General features: G+C 39.7%; 3 protein-coding genes across 5 annotated transcripts; 2 read left to right on the forward strand and 1 right to left on the reverse strand.

The window, feature by feature from the left end:
* Positions 1-1599: 1599 nt before the first annotated feature.
* Positions 1600-6817, reverse strand: sid4 (secreted immunoglobulin domain 4). Its single transcript, XM_032561913.1, has 8 exons — positions 6711-6817; positions 5979-6125; positions 5754-5888; positions 4150-4322; positions 3867-4053; positions 3621-3800; positions 2693-2959; positions 1600-2594 (listed from the first exon to the last, which is right to left on the reverse strand). Exons 1-8 carry the CDS (start codon positions 6757-6759, stop codon positions 2590-2592), a joined length of 1143 nt encoding a protein of 380 aa, XP_032417804.1. The 5' UTR covers positions 6760-6817; the 3' UTR covers positions 1600-2589.
* A 746-nt stretch (positions 6818-7563) lies between these two features.
* mvb12a (multivesicular body subunit 12A) lies at positions 7564-13501 on the forward strand. The gene is made up of 10 exons (XM_032564180.1): positions 7564-7696; positions 9226-9315; positions 9605-9688; positions 9792-9891; positions 9984-10113; positions 11410-11553; positions 11631-11740; positions 12425-12483; positions 12560-12622; positions 12709-13501. The coding sequence occupies exons 2-10, from the start codon at positions 9226-9228 to the stop codon at positions 12772-12774; spliced, it is 846 nt and encodes a 281-aa protein (XP_032420071.1). The 5' UTR covers positions 7564-7696; the 3' UTR covers positions 12775-13501.
* Positions 13502-14817: 1316 nt separating this feature from the next.
* Positions 14818-24007, forward strand: LOC116720424 (transcription factor AP-4-like). 3 transcript variants are annotated; one of them, XM_032563687.1, is made up of 7 exons: positions 14818-15194; positions 18451-18616; positions 18741-18839; positions 20063-20233; positions 21256-21408; positions 21519-21683; positions 22452-24007. In XM_032563687.1, exons 1-7 carry the CDS (start codon positions 15106-15108, stop codon positions 22605-22607), a joined length of 999 nt encoding a protein of 332 aa, XP_032419578.1. In that variant the 5' UTR covers positions 14818-15105; the 3' UTR covers positions 22608-24007. The 3 variants fall into 3 exon arrangements, with proteins under 3 accessions (XP_032419578.1, XP_032419577.1, XP_032419579.1); XM_032563686.1 differs by having other exon boundaries at positions 14819-15194; positions 20063-20245; XM_032563688.1 differs by lacking the exon at positions 14818-15194 and adding an exon at positions 15319-17468 and having other exon boundaries at positions 20063-20245.
* The last annotated feature ends 2322 nt before the right edge of the window (positions 24008-26329 follow it).

Below are 26329 nucleotides of genomic sequence, written 5' to 3' on the forward strand. Positions count from 1 at the left end.
TGATAAGCTCAACCCTTTCAGTTTGACTACCACTACAGTGCAGGGCATGGATTTTCTGGTTCTTTTTTTAATTAACCTATCAATAATTGAACAGAAGAAGGTGTTTAGTAAATTTTTGTCTGCAGAATTTGAGCCATGTGAAGCTTAAACTAGGCCACTTGAGGAGTTTTGGGTAAAACATATTTACACGCAAAAAAAGTAAGTTCTTTATCGTAAAGGCAAAATGGATTTTTTTGGTTTGTTTTTTACAGTTTTGTAAAAAAAAACTGTGTGTGAGTCTATGCTCTTGTTAACAGTTAGTCGATTACTAGTTGACTATTACTTCAACAATCGATTAATCACAATCAATACGATTAATCTTTTCAGCCCTAATTAAGACACTGTAAGTCACTTTTCTTTTTTTTTTTGCGTAACCCCGAACAGAGAGAAATTGAAAGCAACAAGCCCCATGCGGTTACAGTCTGAAGTTATGATAACTGAAACATGCTGCAGTGTCTTGTTAACTCTTGCTAATGGGGAGAGCACATCTGTTTCTATGCTAAATGAGCTGATCGGCTCATTTTGACCTTTTGACTGCTTATGCAGACTAAATGAAACCAGGCACAGAACTACCACAAGACGGGTGTGACATTTGTCATGTACATGGTGTGCACTTCTCTGTGTTGTGAGAACTGTCAGAAGTGTTTCCTGGAATGGGAAGATACCAAGAAACAATGAAGTTACAGGAAAAAGAAAGCAGACTCTCTCTCAAGTGTGAAACAATAAAAATTACCCAATCTTTTACAAGGTTGTAAAATTATTTTAATCTAACCTCGTGTGTACAAAAAAGAAAGTTGGATTAAGTTGCTCAGAAGTTCTTCTAGAAGCTGTGACAAGTAATTATTTAGCCTAAGACTTCATCTGTCTCACTTTAGGTCTTTGTATCAATCAATCAATCAACCAAATTTTATTTGTACAGCACATTTCAGCAGCAAGGCATTTCAAAGTGCTTTACATCATATCAAACACAGAAACACAACGCAACATAGAATCAACAATCAAAACACGACATTAAGTCAGGTTCCATCAATAAATTTGTAATTGATTACATTTCAAATACAATTCTAAACAGGTGGGTTTTTAGTTGAGATTTAAAGGAACTCAGTGTTTCAGCTGTTTTACAGTTTTCTGGAAGTTTGTTCCAAATTTGTGGTGCATAGATGCTGAAAGCTGCTTCTCCTCATTTGGTTCTGGTTCTGGGGATGCAGAGCAGACCAGAACCGGATGAAGACGTTTTGATCAACTCTTTGTTTGTAGCATTTCCTCAGTTCCAGCAGCGTTGTTGTCAGGTTGAGGGCTGAGTGAACATTGCAACGTCTTGATTCTCTTCCCTTTTTAACCTTTCTTCTGCAGACTGGCTTCTGTATCTGAGATGACTTCAGGAGCCGTGGCCAAGTTTTCAGTAGAAACACAGGGAGATGTACTAGCATTTCTGGGTTGTTAATTTATGCACCTTATTGATTATTCAATAATAAATTAAATATCCAATATACTCTTCCCTTTCACATCTTGTATTAGCATTTAGCTTTTTTCATGTTTGATTTATTTCATTTTCTGTCATTCCTTTGGCTTTTTATTCCTTTTTTTTTTTTGAGCAGGCATGTTTTCATCACGCTGCCCTGAACCTTTACCCCGTCGAACTTAGCCACTCTGAACTTTCAGTCTCCCCCTGGGCTGTTTGTTGTTTGCATTTCAGTCTGATCAAGATAACAACCTGGTGCGTTTACAGCCACAAGGAGGAAACATATATTTAGTCTGTTTCTCTCTTTTGGATGTATTTTTTGTCTCATTCCAGAATATTTTTAAAATAGCTATGTTTTATTATTGCCCTTTTACATGTGTTTGGATTATATTTCCTTTATATGTTTGCTGCAAAATGTCTTCCTTTTTGGTCCTGTCTATGTCCTTTATATTAAGGGGCTACAAACTTCTCCGTAGTATAAAATTTTAAGCACTGCTATACATAGCATACTGCTGTCTCTGTCATATAAACACTCATGCAGTGCGTGAGTGACAAAAGTTTCGTTTTTTCTTGTTTTGTCACACCTAAATGTTTCAGATGATCAAAATAAATTTTGCAACCAGACAAATAATCAGAGTAAACAAAGAATGTATATTTTAATATGGAAATATAGAAGTGATATATTTCCAATATTTTCTCACATCACAAAGTAGATCTAAAAATTTTTTTTGTTATTATTATTTCAGTCTTATCATTATGTTACTACTTTGGAAAATTAACATGTATCAGATGGTTTTTCTCATACAGTGCACTTATGTTTGTCTCAATTAATTTCCTTTAATAGATGATTTTAAGTTGAATTTTGTCCTGAATCCTGTACAATCAGAAGGAAGAACCTACTGTACTACATAATGTTCAACCCCATTCAGCTTTAGTTCTCAATAAGAGCACAAAATCAAACTGATGTTGTAATTGTTGGATGAGGATTACAAAACAAATGTTGGCTTTTATTCTCCACAATACATGGATATATTAAATAGAATCTTTGCTGCAGGCAATTTTTATGCCGCCTGTCGGTCCACGCTTACTCAGGCTGTTGTGACAAACAACAAAAAGAGAAATCGGGAGATTAGAAATATAACAAGCGAAGCAAGTTATTAATTTGGTAGCTTCTCCAAAAGACCAGCTCACCTTTTATGATGACTTTCGCCACGGCCTCGCTCGAACCAACGTGGTTGGTGGCCACACACTTATACGTTCCTCCGTCGCTCTGTTTAACACTGGCTATCATCAGCTTCCCCTCCCTGGTGGTTTCTGCTCCAACCGGCAGACTGCCTCTTCCCACCCGGCTCCAGGTGAACTGGATTGGGTGAGAGCCGTGGGCCAGGCACTGCAAGACCAGAGAGTTTCCAGGCTGGAGCCGGACCTGGTCGGGCATGCAGGTGGCGTACGGAGGAGCTGCATGTGGACGACAGCCATTAAAGGGATAGTTCAAGATTTTTTAAATGAGGGTCTGTTGAAAGGAAGGAAGCTGTGCAGACAACTTTATTGGTGCCTTAATTTAGTCAAAATCCAGCTAGTTGGAGAGACAACAAACAACGTTTTTACCATCTTACTTGGCCTGGAAAAGGTTTCCATATTTCATGTTCTGTAAATGTTTCACACAGGAAGATCATACTGGCCAAACGGCCTCAAGCTGCCAATTTCCTGCTTATTATCTTACTTTTCAGTGCAAATGACAGGATGAAAAATTATACAAGAGCTTCAAGGACATCAGAAAATATTGATGGATTATTGGTGAATATTGCACTAATTAATCAGCTATGATAAGTACGCACTTTTCTTACTCTAGTTTTTTGTTAATCTGCCTTTGCCCGTTAACATCTGGTGTAAATTGATGGTGTAATTTATCATGTATCTGCTCAAGTGAGATTGAATAGTACAGGCTATCTTTTTGGAGTGCTTAAGACACTTGCAGTGTATCGGCCAATAATTATTACATTCCAAAACAGCCATTTGTGATGTTAATGTTGCAATAATAGCCATAATATATTCTATTGCAAACTGGATCCCTCGTCAAAATTAGCAACAGCAAGCACACCCATCATGCACTACTCACTGTCCACCTCCATGTCAGTGTACGCCTCGCTGTAGCCGTGTATGTTGGTCGCGTTGCATATGTATTGTCCCGAGTCTTGGCGCCCCACGTCGGTCAGCGTCAGGATGCCATCAGCTACTGCGTGCTTCCATGGCAGTGGTGCTCTTAGCTTGGACCAGGTGATGACAGGGGTAGGGGAGCCTGGAGGGAAAAAATACATTAACGATGGAATCACAATTGGGGGATTTTCAGGAAAAACAGGCTTACCCGTAGCCTTGCACTCGATGGTAACTGTTTGTCCCTCGATCGCTGTCATCTCTTCGATGTTAACCGAAGCCACTGGTGTTCCAGGTGGACCCACCACGACGAGCTCGACCTCTGCCTCGGATTTCCCCACGTTGTTGTCAGCCTGGCAGACATACACTCCGGAGTCCTCTGGGCGTACGGAAGGCCACTGAGAAAACAGTCAAACATTTTGTTCCGCTTATCTGAAGTGTATAAAAACAAAAAAGATTTAAGTCTGACACCCTTTCTTTCGCTAGTCTTTCACCTTTATAATGTGGGCGTCGTTTATCTCCTGAGTTACCAGCTGAAGGGTGGAGCCTCTGCGTTTCCAGGTGACCGTGGGGCGTGGCCTACCGGTGACATGACACTCCACTGCCACAGACTCTCCTGTTCTGATAAGCAGGGGTCCTGCTGGTGTCAGCTGTACTTTAGAAGGAGCTACGAGAGAGATGGATGCACATAACCACACTAAACTATGGAATTTACCAAGGGGCGACACAAAAAACATATATATCTAAAATTGCTTCCAAAATGAATTTCAGGTCAATCTGGCATTGGTTAAGGTCAGAGCACTCGCTACGTCAATCACTTCTTGGTCTTTTCTTACCAAATCTTTTTAGGGTACAAAACTGTATTTAATAGAAGCCATTATTAAATTTGCATCTACCAGTTTGAAGTGTTTGGAGTGTACTTTTCTAACTCATGACAATTTAATAATTGTTCTTTAAAACCTACAGTCTACTGTGAAGACATAAATTGACTTGATTCCAATAAATATGATCTACCACCAGGAGGGATCTTAAAGGTCTTTTGAATTTGTAAATGGGTCTTAATCTTACCCTCTTGTATTATGAATCATAATAAGTAAGAATACAAATAAAGATTAATACAATGTTTTCCCATGGCAAAATGTGATTTAAATAGATTATACATCTGATCTGAGTATTTTCATAAGCATTAAACCATATACTGTGGTTTAGTGGTTTGCTTACAGAGAGGGAGCTCAATGCATAAGTAAGAAATGGGTGTAGGAAGGAGCAAACCAAACCAAAGTTGGGATGGGCTCAATTTAGCAGAGACAGAGAGAAGTCTACATGATATCGAAAGTGTAAGAATACTTACAGACTATCTACAGCTCAAAAAATCTGGCAGTAATATTTAATGACCTGTTCAGTCGTGACTGTGTTATCTCCAAAATCACATCAGACATTTAACGGAGGACGTCCAACCTTTGAATGTCCTCCGTTGATGTTATTCTGCACTGTGCAGATATATGTCCTTTCTCCTTAACAGTGTAATAGATGAAATGAGGTTGTACTGTATATTTACAGTACATTTATTGCTTTGACTCTGGGACCACCTGCATGTAGACTGGTACAGTCTGCTAGACTGTAATCCCGGACAAGCCCCCAAAATTTGTTGTTTCAAAAGAATCACTAACACAAAAGAAAAACCCAACTTGTTTAAATTTGAGAACTTAATATGAATAGTAGGACATGAGAATTATTGTTTTTAAGAGTTTGTTAATTTTATCTTTAAACAACAACAATTGTATTGACAACTCCTGAGAGTCACTGGGTAAAGATTTACAGATCACTGCCAACCTAAAATTCAACAAAAATATTTAACTAAGCTTTAGTCAGTTCCAAATTGTGAATGGATGTAATCTTTTTCCAACAACATTGTGCAGTATAAAACAACATTAAAAAATTGACCACTTACATATTAATCAATATTTGGTAAATATTGATTAAATGGAGGTTGGCTTCTTAGAAAATGCAGCTTCTCTTTCAATAAGAATTGGATCTACTTTATCTTATTTTAGGGGAATCTCATTTTCCAAATCTGAAGTGTAAAGACAAAACTCACATTTGACATTCAGCACAACGTTGGCAAAGCTGCGTCCAGCGGCGCTGATGGCCACACAGCGGTACTGGCCGTGGTTTCCAGGTCGAGCGTTTGCAACCGTCAGCACAGACCCATCTGGACCAATCTTTACATTGTCTGTATGGGAAAAAAGACATTTCAGAGAATATTTGCAGGTATTTTTTTTTTTTTACAAGACAAACAGTTTTAAGTGTAATTCCTCCTGACCTGGCAAGGCCTGATTATTGGCTCTTCTCCACTCCAGCTGAACGGGTTGGACATTGCTCTTCACCTGGCACCTGTAGCTGACAGACTCTCCCTGGCGGATGGTTGCGGTCCGAGGCTCCACGGTAACGACTGGAGCCTGAGCTGCCACTGATGACGGATACACAGAGGGACAGAGGTGTTACATGTGAGGACAAACACAAGTACGAATCAACTGTGTGAACCTTTAAACAGGCCCTGAGTGACACTAAGAGTAAACAAATGACCACTCCAAAGCAAATATATCATGATGTGTGTGGTGACAAAGTAGAAATTTAAACCAAAAAAACTGTCAGTAACAGCGCATTACAAACTTTGTTTCATCTGATTTTGAAATGCCTGTCTCCAGACCAGTTTAAAGGGGAAGGAGCTGTGGACTATAAAAAGAAACATATATTTTTAATCATCTTGTTTCCCCTCCCCTTTTTTTTCTATAATGTTTTGCTCTTTGTTGTCTGTGTAAAATATGTTGCAATACAATTGGGACACCCCCTAAAGTGGTTAAAATTATCCCTTTTTGCGCAGTTTGAATCTGAACTTGTGTCAAAAGTATGGTTTTGTCTCAACTAAGATATTCGGCAAACAAGTAAAAAAGTAAGGTTACTGTCCTTCACAAAGGACAGGAACCTTTGTAAAGCCTGAGGTAAAATAAAAGGAATATATTTTTTCCTCTCTGAATAAAAACTGAGTTCTTACCTGAGCATATCAGGGAGCAGAAGATCAGAGCTGCAGCATATGAACCCATGATGAGCAAAAAGCAGTTCCACTGTCTCTGCTCTGCACTACTTTCTCCGTTATCACTTTGGCCTTTAACCCGTCCTCTGTGCTGACCCCTTTTCCAAATAGTGTCTGTGGGTGCCAGTCACGTATTAAAAGCTGTTTATTATATATTCTGTCTGTTTTTGAGCTAATGACAAAAGTGTTTATAAAATAGTTTTATAAACACTTTACACAAATGGAGCTTGTGAATGAAAAACAAAATGCTATTTGTATCTTGAAAGTCAACATTTCCCATCAAAAATAAATGCAAATAAAATAGTTTTGTTGCACTGACATTTGAAAATGAAAGACTTGTAAAGACGTTAGCTAGCTAGCACTAATATGTTTCTGGCTGGTAGTTGTTAATATTTAACATTGCAAGTTCGATTGGAATCCATTCTTTCCTTAAAGTATTTTTCTTCAGAGATCTAAAATGTTCGTTTGAGATAGAAAAAAATGTACTCATGAAAACCTGGAGGTTAAATTTTAACATCCACAAGAGTTGTTGAAAGAGTGACATTTGTCCTTTCCAGAAGAAAGCTTAAATTGTGTTTTGTGTTTGTAGTTCTGAGAGGAATTTAATTATATGACAAATCAGCTTGCCAAAAAAAGGTGAGTACCATGTAAGGTAAAATGTGTTAATATATTTTTCTTACTTGTGTAAACACCCGGCTATTCGTCTTTTGTTAAAACTGTGTGCCGCGGTAATAAAAATACCGCTGCTGCCACCTTGCGGTTCACTTCGCAAACTTGCTCTCTCGTCATGACGTAATGCCTCGGGGTCTGACGGGAGTTGTAGTTGGGATGACCTGAGAACTTCCTGCTTCCACGACTACGACCGAGATATTTCGGCTAGTAGCTGAGAAGTTCTTTATTCTCCATAAAAGCCGCCGGAAAAAAATAGAAACGGATTCACAGACAAGGTAAGTGTTTCCACCTTTGTTGCTTGTATGTCACTTTATGAAACAAGCAGCGTTTGTGCCTTTTGGGCTGGAAACATCCAGGTTTCCCAGCTGAACAGTCGAGTGTAAGGTTAGTTCAGCTTTTACTGTTTAAATTAGTTTTTTTTGTCTGGATAAATTTGGAAATGTGACACATAGCATTACTATACGATACGTAACTTTATTGGGTAATGTTAAAGGAGAAGGTTGTTGTGAAACCGACTGGTTATCTTTAGAGCTACGTAAAGAAAGAGTTAATGTACCTGAATCTGACGTGTTATTATTGCTCCTTAAAGGCAACACAATGAGAGTACGATCTTTATTTGAAGAAAAAAAAATGTATCTAAAGTATCGCCCGTAACTAAATAGTTGATTAATTACATTTTAATTAATTAAAATTAATTAATGGTTGATATATGGGGGAAATACCTTGTTTTATATTTTTATATGTAGTTTTTTTTTTTTAAAGCTTGCTTCTTTACGTTTTCAAATTACAAGACATACATTGGAGTTTGTTTGGTAACAGAGGTGACGAGGAGAAACGTGTTAATTTTATGAATAAGTCTTGTGTTGAGAAGCAAATTGTGGCCGTCTCCAAATCAATTCATTCCATTTTTAACGCAAATTTAAGCTAAATATAAAAGAGCTTTACAGAGGAATGTATGTAGAATGTAGATCTGATTAATTGCAATACACTTTGATGTAAGGAAGACCAGAGAAATAGACAGACGTTGAACATGTACAGTACGTTTACCCTGAGACAAATAAATTTAGATAAAATACAAAATTATATTTATTTTATGAACTAGAACTAAAAATAATGAAGGCCAGAAAACAACGCTGCTTTAAATCAGCATTGATTTAAAGCAACTCGGTGTTTCAGCATCTTTGCAGTTTTCTGGACGTTTGTTCCAGATTTGTGGTGCACAGAATCTGAAAGCTGCTGGTGTCCTCAGATCTTCAGACTGTGATAGGAGAATGAGCAAAGAATCTAACACAGTTTTTTTTTTTTTTTAAAAAACACATCTCTCTAGCAGCTGTATTTTGTAGCAGCTGTATTTTAAGGAAACCAGAAAGCGCAGCATTTCTGTCTGCACTTCGTTAGTGTCAGTACTGCGTGTTCTAAAAGCATTATTAAAGTCTCTGCTTTGGACTCGAGGAGAAAAGCCACTTCCTTTTGCTGTCAGAGCGACATTTCTTTCTCTGAATAGTTTCTTTCTGTTTGGCATTGTCTACTGAGAACTCTGCAGACTGAATGAGATCTGGTTGTCTGAAACAATGGACTCTGCTGACCTGAGTGATTTCCCACTCGCTGTCACATGGACATAAATAATTCGCTTTCTCGGTGCCAAAACGTCAGGAAGTCACTGCAAACGGGATTTGAACATAAATCCATTGCTAGATTAAGAAAGTGTTGTTATTAATCTGTAAAGTTCTGCAGTTTTTAAGGGTGTTGAGTGTTTTTAAATTAATTAAAGATATAGTTTTCCCTTTTGTTGTTTCTGTCACAGATGTCCTTGATGGAGTCGGGAAAAGTCCTGCCTTTGACGGCGGTGGCTTGGACATCCAACACCGGCTGCTGCCCCAAAGATTTCACCCTGGTAGGAAACGGAAATTTGAGGTGCAGCGTCGACTGGCCTTATTGCTTCAGTACAATTAGTCTCAGAAGGAAAGGTTTTTAATTAGTTTGGCTGGAGAACTGGTCAGCGAGTGACAATAAGCTCAATACTGTAAGGTTAGCATGATTTAAAAAACGAAATTCATCTCTCGCTTCTGCATTTAAAGTTACCCAGAAAATACGATATACATTTTTGTGACTTTAGCAACCGGCTACATGGTAAAAACACAATCTTCTTGTGCAATTTTCTTCATGTTCTCCTCCTCCTGCAGATCAGCATCACAGTAGACGGAGTGGCGGCAAACTTCACGCGTGGCTTTGGCATGAAGTCCGGATATTACCTCTGTTACAGCAAGGTGACTCGCAGAGAGACGTTTACTGCATTTGACGAGTGTTTTAGGTTACGCCACTCTGTGGTCTTTTCTGCTCCATGACTCAACCATATTGCTCTCCTTTTAGGACCTGAAAGGCAGTGTGGTGGTTTCAGACATTCAGGTCATCTCGGACAAAGACTCCATTCCCCACGGCTACAGCTACATTAGAGAGTTCCTCGATTCAAGTGCGTACAGGCTTGCTCAGGTTTGGAATGTTGACGTATTTTCGTTTTTGCTGCGTTCTTGACAAGCGTTTTGTGTGACGCTTTGTGTTCAGAGACCACTGTGTCTAAGAAGAAGCGGGTGGTTGTTCGCACGTCCCCGGTGGCCAACGTAGAAACGGCTGTGTTGGACATCAAACTGACAGCCAAAAGCAAAATGCTGCTGCAGCACTACACTTACGTGGGGTTAGTAGCATCCATTCGGGCAGCTCTTCATCTTGAATCTTCATGAAAAAGTGTGTTTGGACATATATTCCTTTATTTAAAGTGAAATGCTTGTAGATTTGTTACACACACAGTGATACATTTCAAGTGGTTGTATTGATAAGACCAGATGTTTAGAGTGATGTATCTAGGCATCTCAGTGGAAAGTTGAGTGGAAGGAAAAAGTGTGGTAGAAAAAGGTGCGCAAGCCAACAGAATAACTGCAGCTTTTGGAAGGTTAAAGGGAAACTTAAAAGGTGAGGGAAGTCAGCAAATTCAAGAGCCAACACACACAGAAATATCCGACATTTGAGCCACAGCTGCCCTTCTCCTTATGATAAGCCACTCCTGAATAAATGACAATAGCATAACTGTTTATATTGGGATAAACAGAAAAATGCCTCTTTTCTCTTAAGAGTACATCTTTCACTTCATTGGGAACTTAATAGTCTGGAGGAAGAGTGCAGAGTCACACAATTCAAATTGCTTGAGTTGTGGTGTGAAGGTTTTACAGATATTGGTAGGGGCGGGCGACGTGGACTTAAAGTTTTATCACGATATTTTTGCGGTACTATTGTAATGATAAAACTGACTATAAGAAGTATCTATGACGTCTTTTTTGACTGTGTGTGACAGCAATCATTTCCCCACAAACGCAAATATTTCTCTTGAAAAACATTCCTGTTTGCAACATGCTTCTTTAGGACACCAGCCACATAAAAAAGTGTGGTTTGTGTCACTGAACTCCACACAGTAACTGTATTTTCATATTTTTTGGTATTTTTTATTAATGCTTTCATTGAGCAAACAGTGGTAAAACATAGCAAACCTAACAATCCTGATAATACAGACAGTTTTGGGGGATTTTAAACATCATCAATTGGAATTTATCATGACAACGAAGAATCGAAACTCTTATTGTAATAAGAAATTTATCACAATAAATGATAAACGGTACGATAAGTGTAACTTGGGAACTATGGAAACCATCATAAATATGCTTGTATCAGTTTCTGGCCGTGCCTAGTTTACAATGATATCACAGCCCTTGACTATCCAACCATCTGGCCAGACCTAAACGCCACAGAGAATCTTATGTTTCAAGAGGAAAATCAGAGACACAAAACCCAACAAGAAGGCCGAGAACCTCCACGCCATCCCACCTTGATGCAATAAATCATCATCGCCAGAAATAAACACCTGACACACATCATTACTAAAATAACTTTTTAACTTTTCATAAGTAAGTTTTTAACTTGTCAATGACAATCTGTGCAGCGACATCAACGGCTACGTGCTGTGGTGCAGGAAGGGTCCTTTCTCCAGCCCCGCCCCCAAAGCTAAACCTCGTAGCATCAGCTTAGAGATACGCAGTCTCTCTCTGGAGGAACCGTCCGCTCCGGCTCTTCCTCTCCGGCCCAGGTAGGCATCCAGAGTGAGACTCAGAGACATTGTACAGGTTGGATGCCGCACGTGTCAACGTTTGGTTGTTGCTGCAGGGACCTTCCTCCTATACCGCAGCAAAGCCGGCTGAGTAATCGCCGGCACAGCCTGAATGCCGGGGACGTCCAGAACACATCTGCTGACAGCAGTCTTCAGGCAATTACAGGTGACGATGGAACAGGTTTTTTTTTTTATTTTTATTAACGGTTCCCTTTCCACATGACTAGAATGTTTTGTCTTGGATAATCGGGTCGACTGGAATGATGACTGTTCACACCTGAAAGTAAAATGTGTCCTGACTCATCGGACATCAGGTTTTATTTTACAACGTTCATCAAACATTTATGTCTCTGGCGGATGTTTGTCACCTCTTGGAGACAGTTAAATGACTGGAGGTAAGATGATCCCCGGTCGTCTTACATCTTTACTTCACGCTGTACACTTGTGACTTTCTCACCAATTACTGTACGTTAGCATAGGGACTGAACAGAGCAGGTTTTAATGAGAGATTCAGTTCTTCAGACTGAAGGTATACACTTTAGACCAGTAATGTATACAGGCTTTCATTTTGTCCAGGGCCGCAGCTATTTTAGCAATCGATTATTCTACTTATTGTTCTGACGATTAGTCGATTAATCGGATTAAAAACCATTTGCACATTCGGCAGATTTTTCATTTAACCACTTGTGCTTATTTTATATAATTTTAGAAATACGTTTAAAAAATACAAATCAATGAATGATTCCATGCTCTTTTTCAATAAGAAAAAAGCGTTTCAGAAATGTTTTGTAAGTTGCTGTTGTCGTTTTTTTAACTAATCAGGATCCAAATTTCTTATTTTTTTCTGCAGCTTTAGATGGAGTTCCCTTCAGCCTGCACCCGGATTTCGATTTGCAAGCAAATGGCACGGTAAGGTTGTTCTCTTTAGTTTGATGTTTTTGACATTGAATTGCATATTATTTGTTTCTTGCCATGCTTCTCTTAGGCTCTCCAGTTGAATTCCCAACTAAACATCCACATAAAGTCTGTGAGAGACATTGAAAATGAGGTAGGTTCAACTGTGATCCTTGGATTTAAATCACGCGTCCTCAAGCTGGAATTAAAAACGCACTCCTTTGTTTCTTGGCTTTTCAGTACAACTACACGTTTACAGTGGAGGAATCCGCTGCCAAGAGGATCCGACCGTCGGTCTCAACATAAACTGTTCAGTGATCGTTACAATCCCATTATATCGATCAACCATTTCTGTTACTTTACTGTACGTTTCCACGGGGTTTTCCAAGGTAACGGCTTACTAGACGGTGGAAATCAAGAATAATCATGTTCATATTCTAGATTCATTTGTTGAATCTACCATTCAGGAAACCTAAAAGCCATTTATTTGTATGTTAAGTATGTAAAATTGAGGATTTGTAGAATTCAGTTTGCTCCAGGAAACTCCTGGTTGTTTCACTTCACAGGGATAAAGGTGTAACTAGTTTTATAAATCTCTGTATCTGCTAGTTTGAATTGAACATATGTTGCATCAAACCCAAGGTTTATTTGGTTTTACTTGTAGATTTTAAATATTTAGTATTTGTATCCTAAAAAGGAAATGCACTTTGTCACTACAGATGTTTTCTTTGTGCTCTTTTCTGTTTCCTGTAACATTTCTCTGTTCTATAGCTTTAAAGTTTTTTGTTCGGATTTCTACAGAGCTGTAAGCCTCGTTGATGGCGCAAACTTCAGGCCTTGATAGACATGGTCCAGTTTTCTTGAAAGAAAAGCAAACTTCTGTTGATACTTTTGATTTTATATGTGCTTTTGCACAATAAGACGTTGGCATTTTTTTGTTGGGACCAAATATTTGTTGTTGAATTGTATTTTTTTTCCTTAGCTTTACTATAAACTCTGACAGATTTAAAAAATAAAAACCTGCAAAAAATAACTTTTGCACGTCACTTTTACTACCGGTATGTTAAACATAAAGATGTGTGCTCTTTACATAAATCAAGACTTTGCAGAAGTTTGAAACAGCCAATGATTTCCTTGTATGTTGCTTTAAAATAGAAAAATTTAATTAGAACATAATACGTGGTTTTGATAAATAGTACTGCAATTTTTTTCATTAAACTTTTCAGTCCAGTCCTGGTGCCAGACCAAGCTAGCATACTATGAGGAGAGGGGCTTTCTGCTTCTTTTTTTTTTAAAGAAAGTAGCCAGTGTTAAAGTCAGAGTTTTTGAAAACATAAAATTAACAAAGATTGCAAGGAGGACTTTGACACAATATTATATTTGGATAGTTGGAGTTTCTGCCTCGTCAGACATGAATAATGCTTGATAAGCTGCTTCAAGTTGGACTTGATTCAAAGGTGAATCGAGTTCATTTCCACTTTAAAATGATCTTAACCAAATTTAGGGTGTTTCATAAAGCTAAAAGTCAGTTCTGAATTTGTTCACAACAATTTCTCAACACTTGAAAGCGCACCCTGATTGGTTGAAAATATTTCTGTGAAGTACTGCCACCTGCTGGACTAAGCGGGAATATTCACACTTTCTACCTCCGGTCTTCAATGCTGCACTTTTTAAGAGCCTAAACAGAGACAACAAAACAGTCTTAGAAATATCCAGACCAATATAGTTGCTCTTAGTTTTCCTGTCCATCTGTCAAATCATCCCCATCGCATGATGCTGCAACCATTATGCTTCACTAGCAACGGTGACGTGCTTGGTTACGTAAAGGTCAAAGGAAAAAAACAAAAAAAAACATCTAAAGATCAAAACTTTGATGATATATCGATCTTAAATAAAAACTCAGAGGTCTGCAGAGAGCTCTTTGACATTGTGCTTGGCGTTTCAAGGCTGTGAATAGTTAAGCAAATATATTTTGCTGTTTTTAATAAATTTCCAAAACACTCAAAAAGACATCCACACGGGACACAATAAAGTACTTTCTGAGGTGTACTGGATATATATATATATATATATATATATATATATATATATATATATATATATATATATATATATATATAGTGTTTCCCCTTTGTTCTCAGTGCTTTCTTTGTCCCACAGACGGTTTCCCAGTTGTCTCCTGCAGTTCTGATCGGTACTGTTTGTTCAGTCGTGGCTAATTTGTAGAACTGCAGTCCCTGCTGCAGAGCTTCAACAACAGAGCCCTGCTTGTTCGGTTTTCCGGAAAACCAGCTCTGATTCCAACCAGCTGTTTCCCGCCTCACACAGATCAGCTGCGCACACACACACACAGAGTCGTAGTAGGCGGAGGCTGGAAGGCAACACACACACACACACACACGCTGGAGGGAACCCCATCAGCTGTGGAAAGAAACACAGCTCGATTTTACTTTTCGTTTTTTTCCTTCCCTCCTTCTCAGATTGAATTTTAGAGCGGGGTTTTAGGATCTGCGCTGCTGTGGGACGCCTTTGCGGGTTCCGCGATATAGACGAAAAACACAATACTTCAACGAGAGCACACGAGTGGGAAGGGGAAGAGAACAGCAAACACGAACTACAGAAGGTGGTTTTGAAAGCATGGACTATGTCAGGATGCCGACAGAGAAGATAACATCCCTGCAGCACTTCAAGCGGACGGAGAAGGATGTTATCGGCGGGCTTTGCAGGTGTGTAAACCGCGTATTAATAATTTGTGATGCGGCCATACCATGTGCGTGAAGGGCTTTTCATGTGGCCGTAGCGTGTGTGTATGTGTGTGTGGTGCAGAGGGGACTTCAGGTAGCATGCTAGCTGTTAGCTGCTGGCAGCTGGAATGTGCTTGTAGAAATTAGCTGTTTTTGTCACGTTCGTGCCTGCTCTGAACTATTATATATTATTCTAAATTTAACCTGTGTTAGATGCGTTATTTGTGTAGGCGACAGTATGTCGACGGGATCTCCGTGAGACAGCGAGATGGAGCGAATACATTCATGTCCAGATGGACGCCAACCACGTGGTAGTTAACACGGTCGCCGCTGCCGCACCAAATCATGTTTCAAATCACAATAGTTTATTAAAACCCAACTAGTTTCCACTGAGCGCCATTAATAACCACTTTCTGGATGGATGGATGCCCTTTGGATTCGTCCAGCAGGTTTTCGGCGTCGGTATTTGTGTGTTTAAACAGCTGCTCCCTGTAGCGTGCGACGTTGTCATGTGCTAAAATTAGCTTAGCTTGGCTAGCAAGTCATATGTCGCTGCGCACTTTAGTAGCAACCGTGTGGACTGTGATTGGGTTTCTTTAAACCTGTGTTCACGACATTTTTATTATTTAAATATGTCGCTCGACACAAGCGAGGGTGCACACATGAGTATATCTGCCTCTAACTAACAGCAGACAAAGCCTTAGCTCGATGCTAATGGCGTACAGCATTGTTCTCGGTGCCAGGGGGGCCTGCTGCTTCTGCAGGTGGTGTCACATTTCACTAACCGCTACCGTTCGAAGACGCGCCCCCTAGCGGTAGAAATGAAAGGAAGCGCATTTCTCCAGAATGTGACGTCATTCCACAGCTGGCTTGTTGTTTTTAATCTCTTTTCTGAGATTGGTTTCAGCCAAGTTGGTTGTAATGTTTTTGTAGTTATTCTGAACTAAACATGCTTTGTTTATATTAGCAAAACATTATATGAATAAACTGTCTGATCTATTTATGGATGTAAAACCTTTTAAAAGTTGTAATACTGGCAAAATTGCCAACTTTTAACAAAATGTAGGTGTTGCCATAAAGTGTTGGCACAATATGTGAGTCTTATACCTTCGTGGTTAGAGTAAGTCTCAGTTAATTGACCTGGAACTGTTTTCATTGCATTTGTTACTGTAAAATATTCACTGTTTAAAACGACAACAGAAATTGAGTGTGCATTATTTTTCAAATGAAACAGTGTTGTTGCTTTGAGCTACAAAATATTCAAGTTTACTTTTTACACAAGTCAGCCATGTTAGGTTTTGAGGTCAAGGTTGGTAAGAAACCAATTCTTTTTCCACACACAACTTCAAAAATCCAATATTTACTTTTTCAAATGTCATTCAGGGCGATGGTACTTGGCAATCTTATTCTAAAACAATTGAAAAAATGTATGTCGAATATCAATTTTTATGGATTTTGTTGTTGTTGTTTTTTACAGGTATTTGAAAACAATGAACCAACAAACTATGGATGATTTTTCTTTTAAACCCCAAAAGAAACTTAAGCAAGCTTCTGTTGCACCAGAATTCAGAAATTACACAAAAATGCAATTTGCAGCTTTAATTCCCAAGGAATAAAATACAACTCAAAGGTACAAATATAAAAAAATTGCTTATTGAAAGTGTTTTTCACAGAAATTCTCCGGTGAGGAGAGTCTCTTTAATCAGTGAAGGTAAATGATTGTAGGTGGAGCCTGATAACTACAAGTTTGTCACCTGCTCACTCTTCTTTCTGAGGAAAAACCCAAGTTAAAAAACAACAAACAAACTCAAATTCACCTTCAAGTTTTTGTCTAAAACTTTAAGAAATGTTCCTTTTTTTTAAAACAACAAAAAAACGTTTAATTATTCCAGATTTCCCTGCTGTAGAAGCTACTTGATGTCAGTGAAACTGAGGCCTGTATTAAAAACCGACTGAAGTTTCTCACTCAGACAGCAGAGCGCGGCTGCTCGGCGTCGCCCGCGAGCTTTTACAGCCACGTGAACCGTGTCGCTTCTGACCTTCTGACTTCAACTTTGCAGATCCGGTTCTTCAGGTTTGTTGTGACCGTTTATGTCGTTAGTGGTGCCCCCGCCCCCTCACAGTAAATAAGAGCGAGGCTTTTTACTATCCCGGCGCTGTGAGCTCGAGAGGGGCAGCAAGTTCAGCCAAACTCGTGACCTCTGGAGCCAGACGTCAGGAATGTGAAGAGGTCACCATCAAAGTTATAAGTTAAAGGTTCGAAGCATCACATTCAGACTAAGTTTATTATTCCTCTTTCGTAGTTGTGCTTTTTTTTTTTTAGGTAAAACTAATGCATAAATTGGGATATGTACCAAAATGTCTTTTATTTCCCCGCTTTGTTTCAACGTTTTTTCACTTAAAAATATACTTAAACCTTTTTTTAGGCTTACTTTGAAGGGAGATGAAACAAGGCATCAGTTTTAGGACTTACATGGTTTTAATTTGGCCACACTACATCCACAAACATGAGCGTATTAGTTTTTAATGACAGATTCAGCTCCATCTTCATATTCCATCTTCCCACCAGCTGCCCAGCTAAGCTCTAAAGAAAAGTCTGGTCAAGTTGATTCGTACAGCACATTTCAGCAACACATCAGTTCCAAGTGCTTTGCCCCATACAAACATAATTCATGAGACATCACCTTTTGACAAATGGCATCATCAAAACCATCAAGCAAACATGCAACAAATATGTTGATCGATGTTCCATGGACGAGTTTTTCTAAGTCTTGCTGCTGGGACATTAGTTCTCTAATTCTGGAAATGTTCTTCAGGTGACAGAAGGCCGACTTTGTAACTGTCTTTATGTGACACTGGAGGCTCAGGTCTGAGTCCATCCCCACAGCCAGAGTTCGGGTCTGACCTCTAGCTTGTAGCTGTGGCAACTGAAGCTGTGCGCTGATTCTGTAGGTCCAAAGATGATCCCCGCAGTATGATACGGCCACTGCCATGTTTCAAGTGGTGGATTCAGTGATTTACAGTGTTAGGTTTCACACGTGTACTCTGTTGACTAATTAGGGGGCTTCTTGGTTGCACTGTATTGTATTTGGGGGTTACATGAGATGCATGTCATTCTTTGGATTTGTTTTTCTAAAAAAAAAAAAAAAAAGTGCTGAGGGTGTACAGATGTAGATAACTAAGACGTTTTGTCTCTTCACGGGAGAACATTTTTAATTCTCCTTCTGATGTCTTTCAGCCTGGCGAACATCCCCCTCAGTCCGGAGACGGCCCAGGACCAGGAGAGACGGATCCGTCGGGAAATTGCCAACAGCAACGAGCGGCGGCGTATGCAGAGCATCAACGCTGGATTTCAGTCCCTCAAAACACTCCTGCCACACACAGACGGGGAGAAGCTCAGCAAGGTAGATTCTCCTGTGCTATAATGAGCAAATCCGGGTCTTTAAAGTCTCTTTTTATTCCTTTTTCACTGACAATATTTAGAGTTTTTCAAGCCTAATTTGAGCTGCTTGTTTCTCCTCTACCTAGGCCGCCATCCTTCAACAAACAGCGGACTACATCTTTACCTTGGAGCAGGAAAAAACCCAGCTGCTAACCCAGAACAACCAGCTCAAACGCTTCATCCAGGTTAGAACGCTAATTGTGGATTTTTGCATGTGACCGGAAACGTTGTCTCATTGGTTTTAAACCTCCGTCCTCAGTGTTGTTGTATTTTTGCCTCTTTTGACATTTCCTGCATATCGAGTTTTCATGTACATATTTGCTTGCCTCACTGTGTTGCTATATCAGCATCAACATTGATATCGGCCGACGTTAGTCATTTTCTAACACGCTGTTATCCGCCCGATAAGTAAAACTGGGTCAGTGTTAATAATAAGGGTAAGGGTGGCCGCGTATCCTTAAAAAGTTAAAATCATGCATCTAAAATTAAGGCCGTAATGTCTTAAATTAAATTTTTTTTAAATGTCACAGGTCCTAAATTTAGCCTTGGCAGCACTATTCCATCTCGTATCCTTTTTTTTTCTCATAGAAATTTTTTTTATTTTTCCAGGCAAAGATTTGAGACATCCACATTGCGTTCTGTGACACAAGGCAGTTGAGGCTACCGCTAACTAGCTTCTAATATACCCTGTCTTGCTAGCTGGCATTTTTTGGTTTTATAATAAATTATTACAAATTTATGGCCACTTGGCTGAAAGAAGTTTGTACAATTAAGAGGTCTTAAATTCCATTCATAGTGGTCTTTAAAAGTCTTAAATTTGAGTTGGTGAAACCTGCAGAAACCACGAAGCTGAATATGTAACATTGGTAAATGTTGATGTCTGCAACCAGCCCAAGATTTCAGAAGGGCTCCCATCTAAAATGGTGATTAGCAGAATCATTTTATGAATCTTTATATTGATTTCTTTATGTCTTATTTTGATTGAAATCAAAATTAAGACCTAAATTTCCCAGCCTCTTTAAAAATGTGGTATATGACATCTTTGGGTAACTTACTCTATAGATTTTTCTCAGCCGGCATTTTAATTATTACAAAACAAATGGAAGAACTCAGCAGACACCACTAACTAGTCTGACGAGAACTTGGTTGACAAAAATGACGTCCGGTATTTCACCTTGAAAGCAGGTGTTTAACGCCTGAGCAGCATGTGGTGAGGTGTGTTTTATACCTGGAGGTGTTGTTTTGTTTTGTGTTGTTTTGGGCTTTTCTTGGTTATTTAGTTCTGCCTTATAGACGCACTTTCAGCTCATTTTAATTCTTTTATTCTGCCTCCAAGCAGAGTTCTGGTTCAATTCGGTCGCTCAGTTAGGAATTGCGTGCTTACAACGTCACGTTTCGTTTCCTGCAGGAGTTTAGCGGCTCCTCGCCCAAAAGGAGGCGAGCCGAGGAGAAGGACGAAGGCATCGGGTCTCCGGACACGCTGGAGGAGGAGAAGGTGGAGGAGCTGAGGAGGGAGATGATCGAGCTGCGGCAGCAGCTGGACAAGGAGCGCTCGGCTCGCATGCAGCTGGAGGAGCAGGTGATCTCAGCTGTGCGTTTAACTATTATAAACTCTTCCCCATGTATTTGAACGCTGTCCTCGATGTTGAGCCAATAGGGCCCCTAAGCCACGCTTTAGGAGAGCAAACACTCAAACACAGTGCTGATTGTGGCGCCGACACATTTATCAGCCCAGCAGCCAGGTCCTGATTGGGTCACATCCTGGATCTACCTGAACAGCAGGTGCTGCACACAAACAGGAACTCGAACAAGCAGGTTGAACAAGAGGGAGGGGAGGGGGGGGCTAAACACTGACGGCTGCTTGAGCGCAATTATAGACACAGCTGACTCGACCAGAATTTCACCGCCGCAAAGTTGGAGGAGTCGCCAACATCTTGAGAAATAGTTTGATCTCTTTAAAGCGATCTCATTTTGTCACAAATCCAAAGCATTTCTTCCTGTTTGGAGTTTTTACACCATAATTTTTAATGAACTGTGTGTATACTTTAGTGTAAATTTCCTCTTGAGTATGTGAAGCTCAGAGCAGCTCCCAAATGTTTATCTGAACACTATTTAACTATGTTTTAAATTAGGGATGTCCTGATCTATTGTAGACATCAGAAATTTGTTGGATATCAGCATGCATCTTAAACTAACTTAATTACGTGTGATTTTAATTCTATTTCTTATTTAATGGAAACACCACTATTACAAATTTGTGTGTTTTTTGACGTTAGCGAAATATTGCAATAGTTCTGCGGATGTTTGTAGCGGGAATATTAGGGAATGTATTTGCAGGAGTGCTGAGAAAAAGTCTGGTTAATAAAATCTAGCATTTACTGTAGAAATGTCTGGAGGCTCCAAGCAAGCTCTCTGGGTGCTTTTATAGAGCCAGTAAAGAACAAAATTTAGTTAAACACTTTATTGGAAAAACCTTAAATTAGAAGTCCCCTTTTTTTTCCTGTAATTGATGCATGTTGTGGGTAAAATACTGTGCGGTCACAAATACTCCACACCCGTCTTGTAAGGACGTGCTCTAACTGGATTGGTATCTGCTCGTAGGTGCGGTCTCTGGACGGCCAGCTGCACCCAGAGCGTCTGAAGGTGATCACCCAGCAGGTGGAGGAGGAGCAGGCCCTCATCCAGAGCCAGACGCTGCTGCGGCTACAGCAGATCCACGCCGCCGCCGCCGACAGACAAACACACAGTCCTCAGGTCTGAAACGCTCCTCACTCCCGGCGGTCCCTGTGCTCCAGATAGATGAGAATCATTGGAGGGGAAATAAGATCTGGACTCTGGTTTCAATTTGATCTTCTGTCTTTCAGGTGCTGGCTCCGCCCACTCCGCCTGCCCCAACCCACCACCCCACTGTCATCGTCCCAGCTCCAACACTAAACCAACACCATCACGTCACTGTGGTGACCATGAGCCCATCTGTCCACACCAGCACCGTGTCCACTTCCAGACAGAACCTGGACACCATTGTGCAGGTTGGAGCTTGTTCTAATGTGCGCCAACGCTAAAGCGCTAACTATAAACATCGGTTCTGCTAGCTCTAATGCTACCTATAAAAGTTAGTTACGCTAACACTTAAGCACTAACTATAAACATTGGTTCCACTACAGCGCTAACAATAGGCATTAGTTCTGCTAAAACACTAACTATAAAAAATGGTTCTGCTAGCTCTAAAACACAAACTCTAAAATTGTTCTGCTAAAGTGCTAACTATGAACATTAGTTCTGCTAACTCTAAAACACCAACTTTAAACATTAGGTCCACTAACGCTAACCGCTAGTTATAAAAGTTGGTTATGCTAACACTAACCACTGGTTCCGCTACAGTGCTAACAATAGGCATTAGTTCTGATAAAACACTAACTATAAACAATGGTTCTGCTAACGCTAAAGCACTAACTATAAGTATGAGTTCTGCTAAAGCGCTATCTATAAACATTAGTTTTTCTAATGTTGAGGGGTTACACTATCATGGTTTTTAGCCGAAACTAATGCTAAAGTGCTAAATTCAACCACTGAACTTTATTCAATTGAGAGCTTACAAAACAGCCGAGAAAATTATAGCGTTTTACACTTTGTCCAGGGGAATTAATTTAGGGGAAGCTACGCGCGCTAAATGTTTTGAAAACTAGCCAAAATGCTAAACGGCTAAGCAAAAAAAACTAGTTCCGCAGTTAGCAGATTTGCAGAAGTGTGCCCACCTCTGGTAACGATGTTACTGTTTTTTACCCATCCCCTCCCAGGCCATCCAGCACATTGAGCGCACCCAGGAGAGAAGAGGCAGCTCCGAGGACGAGCAGAGGAGAGCAGTCATCGTCAGCCCCACCCACGTCGCCATGGACACCGCCTGCTCGGACACAGACACGGACACGGAGGGTGAAGACTGTTTGATGAACTGACCCGCCCCCACCCTGAACTCCTTCCTATCCCCGCCCCTCCAACACGCACACAAACACTTAAGACACCCTACTCACTGTAAGATTCCCTCCAGGAGCTTGACTACTCATGTTAATCTGTCTTTGGCATTACCTAAACTCCTAAATCCAGTGGTTTAAGCTCTGCGTCAAGTTTTGTACTGTAATTTTTCAGAGTATTGAAGAGGTAGGAAGGTCAGCGTGCAGGATCCGTTGGATCTCTGCAGCTACTTGAATAATCAAACGGTCTACTTGTAGAAAAAAAGAAAAAAAAAAGGCTGTCTGCCCCGTTGTTTCTCGTTTGTGCGTGCTCTCCATATAGTCCCAGAATCATCGTCGCCCTCTTTCTGTCACTCCTGACAGTGCAGCTACAATCTAATGGAGTCAATTTATCAGAAAGATGAATGTAACGACACAATAAGCAAGGAGATCCTTATTCACATGTTTTGTTTGTCGTATATTTCTGGTGGCTGTCAAATCTTAAGCTATTAAATACTAAATTTAAAAATTTGAACCTACACATAAAATCTTTCTTACTTGAAGAAAAGAAAAAAAGCTGTTTTTAAACTCTAAATAAGCCTTTAGAAATAAGCTGAATTCCTTCTCTGGTCTTTCAGTTTAGATGTTTATATATATATATATGTGTTTATATATATATATATAATGTTGTTTTTTTTTAATTAAGTGTCAGGGTCGCCAATCGTTGAAGGTTTTGTCCTAATTTAAAATTAGTCGACTTTTCTTTTACCATTTTTTTGTTTGTTTGTTCTTAACAGGAGGGAGGAGAAAAACGCACCATTACGTTTTTAACTTGATGTCGGCTTGTTGCATGAAAAACATTCAGGTGCCGCATTTTTGTAAATAAGCGATCAACCCGAGACGGTTTGACTGAATCAGACTCTTTGGAATCTACAAATATTTCCATCGAAGTTCTGAAACAGATGGGCATGAATCATGTTTCCAGCATTTCCCCCCAAGGGCCTGAATCCACCATCTGGTCTTGGTGACTATGCACTAGAGATGTTGGGATTTATGCAATTCCATCTTTTGTACATTTATTGTTCTTTTTTTTTTTTTTGTCGCTATCATTTAAACATAGGGTGAAGTTCTCTATGCACCGTGTATGAAACTTGACGTGTTTAAATGGAAGAATGTAGTACTTAAGAGGTGCTTGTTTTAGTCGTCACCGTGGCGATCTGCAGGGGCGCAACGAGCCGAGGCCAAATGTACCTGCAATAAGTCACCTTTCCTTTTGTTTTTGTTTTGTTTTTTCCCCCCAGAGATTTAGTCAGATATTATGTTGAACTCGACAACACAGGAGAAAATTTCTGGTGTCGTGTCTTTTCAACAAAAAAAAAAAGCAAATGCCACAAAGCAAAGTTTAACCAGCAATAGATTCCCATAGTTTGATAACGTTGAGTAAAAATACAACGGTGTCACAGTTTGTGCAGAATGTTTCTTTTTTAAATCTCAAAACAGAACAGCAATCCCTGCTGGTGAAAGGTGCAAAATTAGACTGTTTTATTTTTTTTCTGACCCGAAACAAATGAGGAGTACAAGAGTCTTCTTTAAGCCAGCTGTCCGGCAGAGCACAGCAACGGGTGGAAGGACAGTCGGCCATATATGCGTATTATTATTTTATTTTATTTTATTTTTTTACACGTACTTTGGCTATAGTAGAGAACTTTATTTACAAACGCATCCGGTAACTTCAGCGACTGTGGAGGCACCAGGCACGGAAGAGTTTGTTTGGTAGAAACTGTTTTATGTGCTTCTGTTTACAAAAACAACAGCAGCAAATTATTCCAGCAGCTGCTAAGATAATATATTTATCCGTTATACTTATGATGAATAATTGTTTGTTTTTTGGGGTTAGGGAGTAAATGGAGAGGTTTGTTGGCGATGCAAGCAAGAAGAAAGGGAGCGATTTCCATTTTCATCCGGAGAAAACTCAAGTACTTAACGTGGCAATTTATTAATAATACATCTAAAGCACAGGTTCCGCATATTGGAAGAATTTTCTTGTTTTTAGATGGTAACGCCTCAAACTTAAATATTCCTTTCAACGGATAACCGGCCCATGCCTGGTGCCTCCATTTTCTGAAGTTATTACTTCCAAGAAAACAGGAGTCGGAGTGTTTTTTTTTGGGTTTTTTTCCCAGCTAATGTACAAACATAGACTGTAACTCTTTAATTAATTTAGGGAAACAAATTTACAAAAGAGACAAATTTAACCTTACACGGCTTTAGCGGGAAAACCGAAACCCGAGCATCAGAAACACTAACAGCGAAGTTTTTGACGTTGAAAAGCTGAAGAGAATTGCAGATGTGCCACACATATCCCCCCCACTGCGCCCGCGCAGCCCCATCTCTCCTGGTTTTCTTTTTGAAATGCCCCCGTGCACCTCATGTTACTTTGCTCGTGTTTCTGCTGGGACTCTGACTGGAACCTCCCCCCCCCCCCCCCCCCCCCCCCGCCCCCCGTGCTGCAAAGCCTCTGTCCTGTCATACTCGATTTGAGTCGCTGATTTGATGCTGTAAACATTCCTTCGTTTGGATTCGTTCCTGTCTATTGATGTTGTGTGTTCTTTTGCCAACCAAATGCATCTTATTTTTTTTTTATTTTCTTGTCTTAAAGTAGGTTTTTGTTATGATTTTTTTTTGCATTCTGTGACACTGTCTTGTGTGGGATGTTTGGGTTTTGTTCACTCACTCATCAGCTGGTTAGAGTAGTATTTTCAAGCCAAACATGGTTGGGAAGACAGGGAGGGAGGGGATTACATATTGATTGTGAAGCTTTGTTGAAGGGTTTAGTGTTGCGCTGATCTCAGTTGATCCACAGCCTAAATCTCAGGTGTGGTTATCAGTCGGAAAATCGCTTCACCCTTTCATGTTTCTGTACATTTTGTTGGCAGCGCGGCTGTTCTTTTGATGAATTATATATATATATGTATATATATATATATGAAGCACTTGTTCTGTACTGCCTAAATCATTTTTTTGTTTCTCTTTTGCTGCCTTTTATGTTTTCTAAGCTGTTTTCCGTGATGCAGTTTAACCTCTGTCGTTTGGCTCTTTAGTCTTTTTTCTTTGTCTCCTGTTTTCCATTTATAGTGACAAGACTTTTTTTATATATATTTTGTGTGACTTAAATTTTTTTTCTCATCAGTCCAGGGCGATGCCAAGCTGTTATATTTTGTTTATTAAAAAAATGGATGAACCGGCCTTTGTATAAAAAAAAAAAAAAAGAGTAAAAAAAAATAAATAAAATTTGTACTTTTTTATTACACTCCCTTGTTTCAGTTTTCTTTTTACATATACAACTGTCTGGCCACTAGGTGGCGACATTTTTTGCATTTTTAAGAGTTCTATTAAAGTTGGAATTGATTTTATTGTAGTTATTTGTTGGTAATTTAGCAAAATATGAACCAGTGAATCAAACTGGGACTTATGGAGCTAAAACTGTCTCATAATTCACAAATGCACAGCACGAGATTCACACTTGTATATCTTGATTTACAAGCTGTTTCTGGCCTGTGACTTACGCTGAGACTCCCCTGACGTCTCAATCCACAAATGTCTTTTTTTAATAAATGGTCTATCTGATTGGATGATCAGCAACCAATCAGATAGCCTCCTTGTTTCACCCAATCATATGAACGAAGCCCCACGTTGGGGTAATCTATGTTTCAGCCAATCACATTAAC

This window comes from Xiphophorus hellerii, chromosome 5, assembly GCF_003331165.1.
Source record: "Xiphophorus hellerii strain 12219 chromosome 5, Xiphophorus_hellerii-4.1, whole genome shotgun sequence".
Classification (NCBI taxonomy): Eukaryota; Metazoa; Chordata; class Actinopteri; order Cyprinodontiformes; family Poeciliidae; genus Xiphophorus; species Xiphophorus hellerii.

Bases quoted from the DNA above. Each gene is read 5' to 3' on its own strand.
- sid4 (XM_032561913.1), bottom strand. From the start codon at position 6,759: ATGGGTTCATATGCTGCAGCTCTGATCTTCTGCTCCCTGATATGCTCA. The intron at 4,054-4,149 runs GTGAAAGACTAG...CTGTTTTCTCAG, and splicing joins ACGACGCCCACATTATAAAG to TGGCCTTCCGTACGCCCAGA. The intron at 2,960-3,620 runs GTGAGTAGTGCA...GTCCACATGCAG, and splicing joins CACTGACATGGAGGTGGACA to CTCCTCCGTACGCCACCTGC.
- mvb12a (XM_032564180.1), top strand. From the start codon at position 9,226: ATGTCCTTGATGGAGTCGGGAAAAGTCCTGCCTTTGACGGCGGTGGCT. The intron at 9,689-9,791 runs GTGACTCGCAGA...CTCTCCTTTTAG, and splicing joins ATTACCTCTGTTACAGCAAG to GACCTGAAAGGCAGTGTGGT. The intron at 12,484-12,559 runs GTAAGGTTGTTC...TGCTTCTCTTAG, and splicing joins ATTTGCAAGCAAATGGCACG to GCTCTCCAGTTGAATTCCCA.
- LOC116720424 (XM_032563686.1), top strand. From the start codon at position 15,106: ATGGACTATGTCAGGATGCCGACAGAGAAGATAACATCCCTGCAGCAC. The intron at 15,195-18,450 runs GTGTGTAAACCG...GATGTCTTTCAG, and splicing joins GTTATCGGCGGGCTTTGCAG to CCTGGCGAACATCCCCCTCA. The intron at 18,840-20,062 runs GTTAGAACGCTA...CGTTTCCTGCAG, and splicing joins AGCTCAAACGCTTCATCCAG to GAGTTTAGCGGCTCCTCGCC.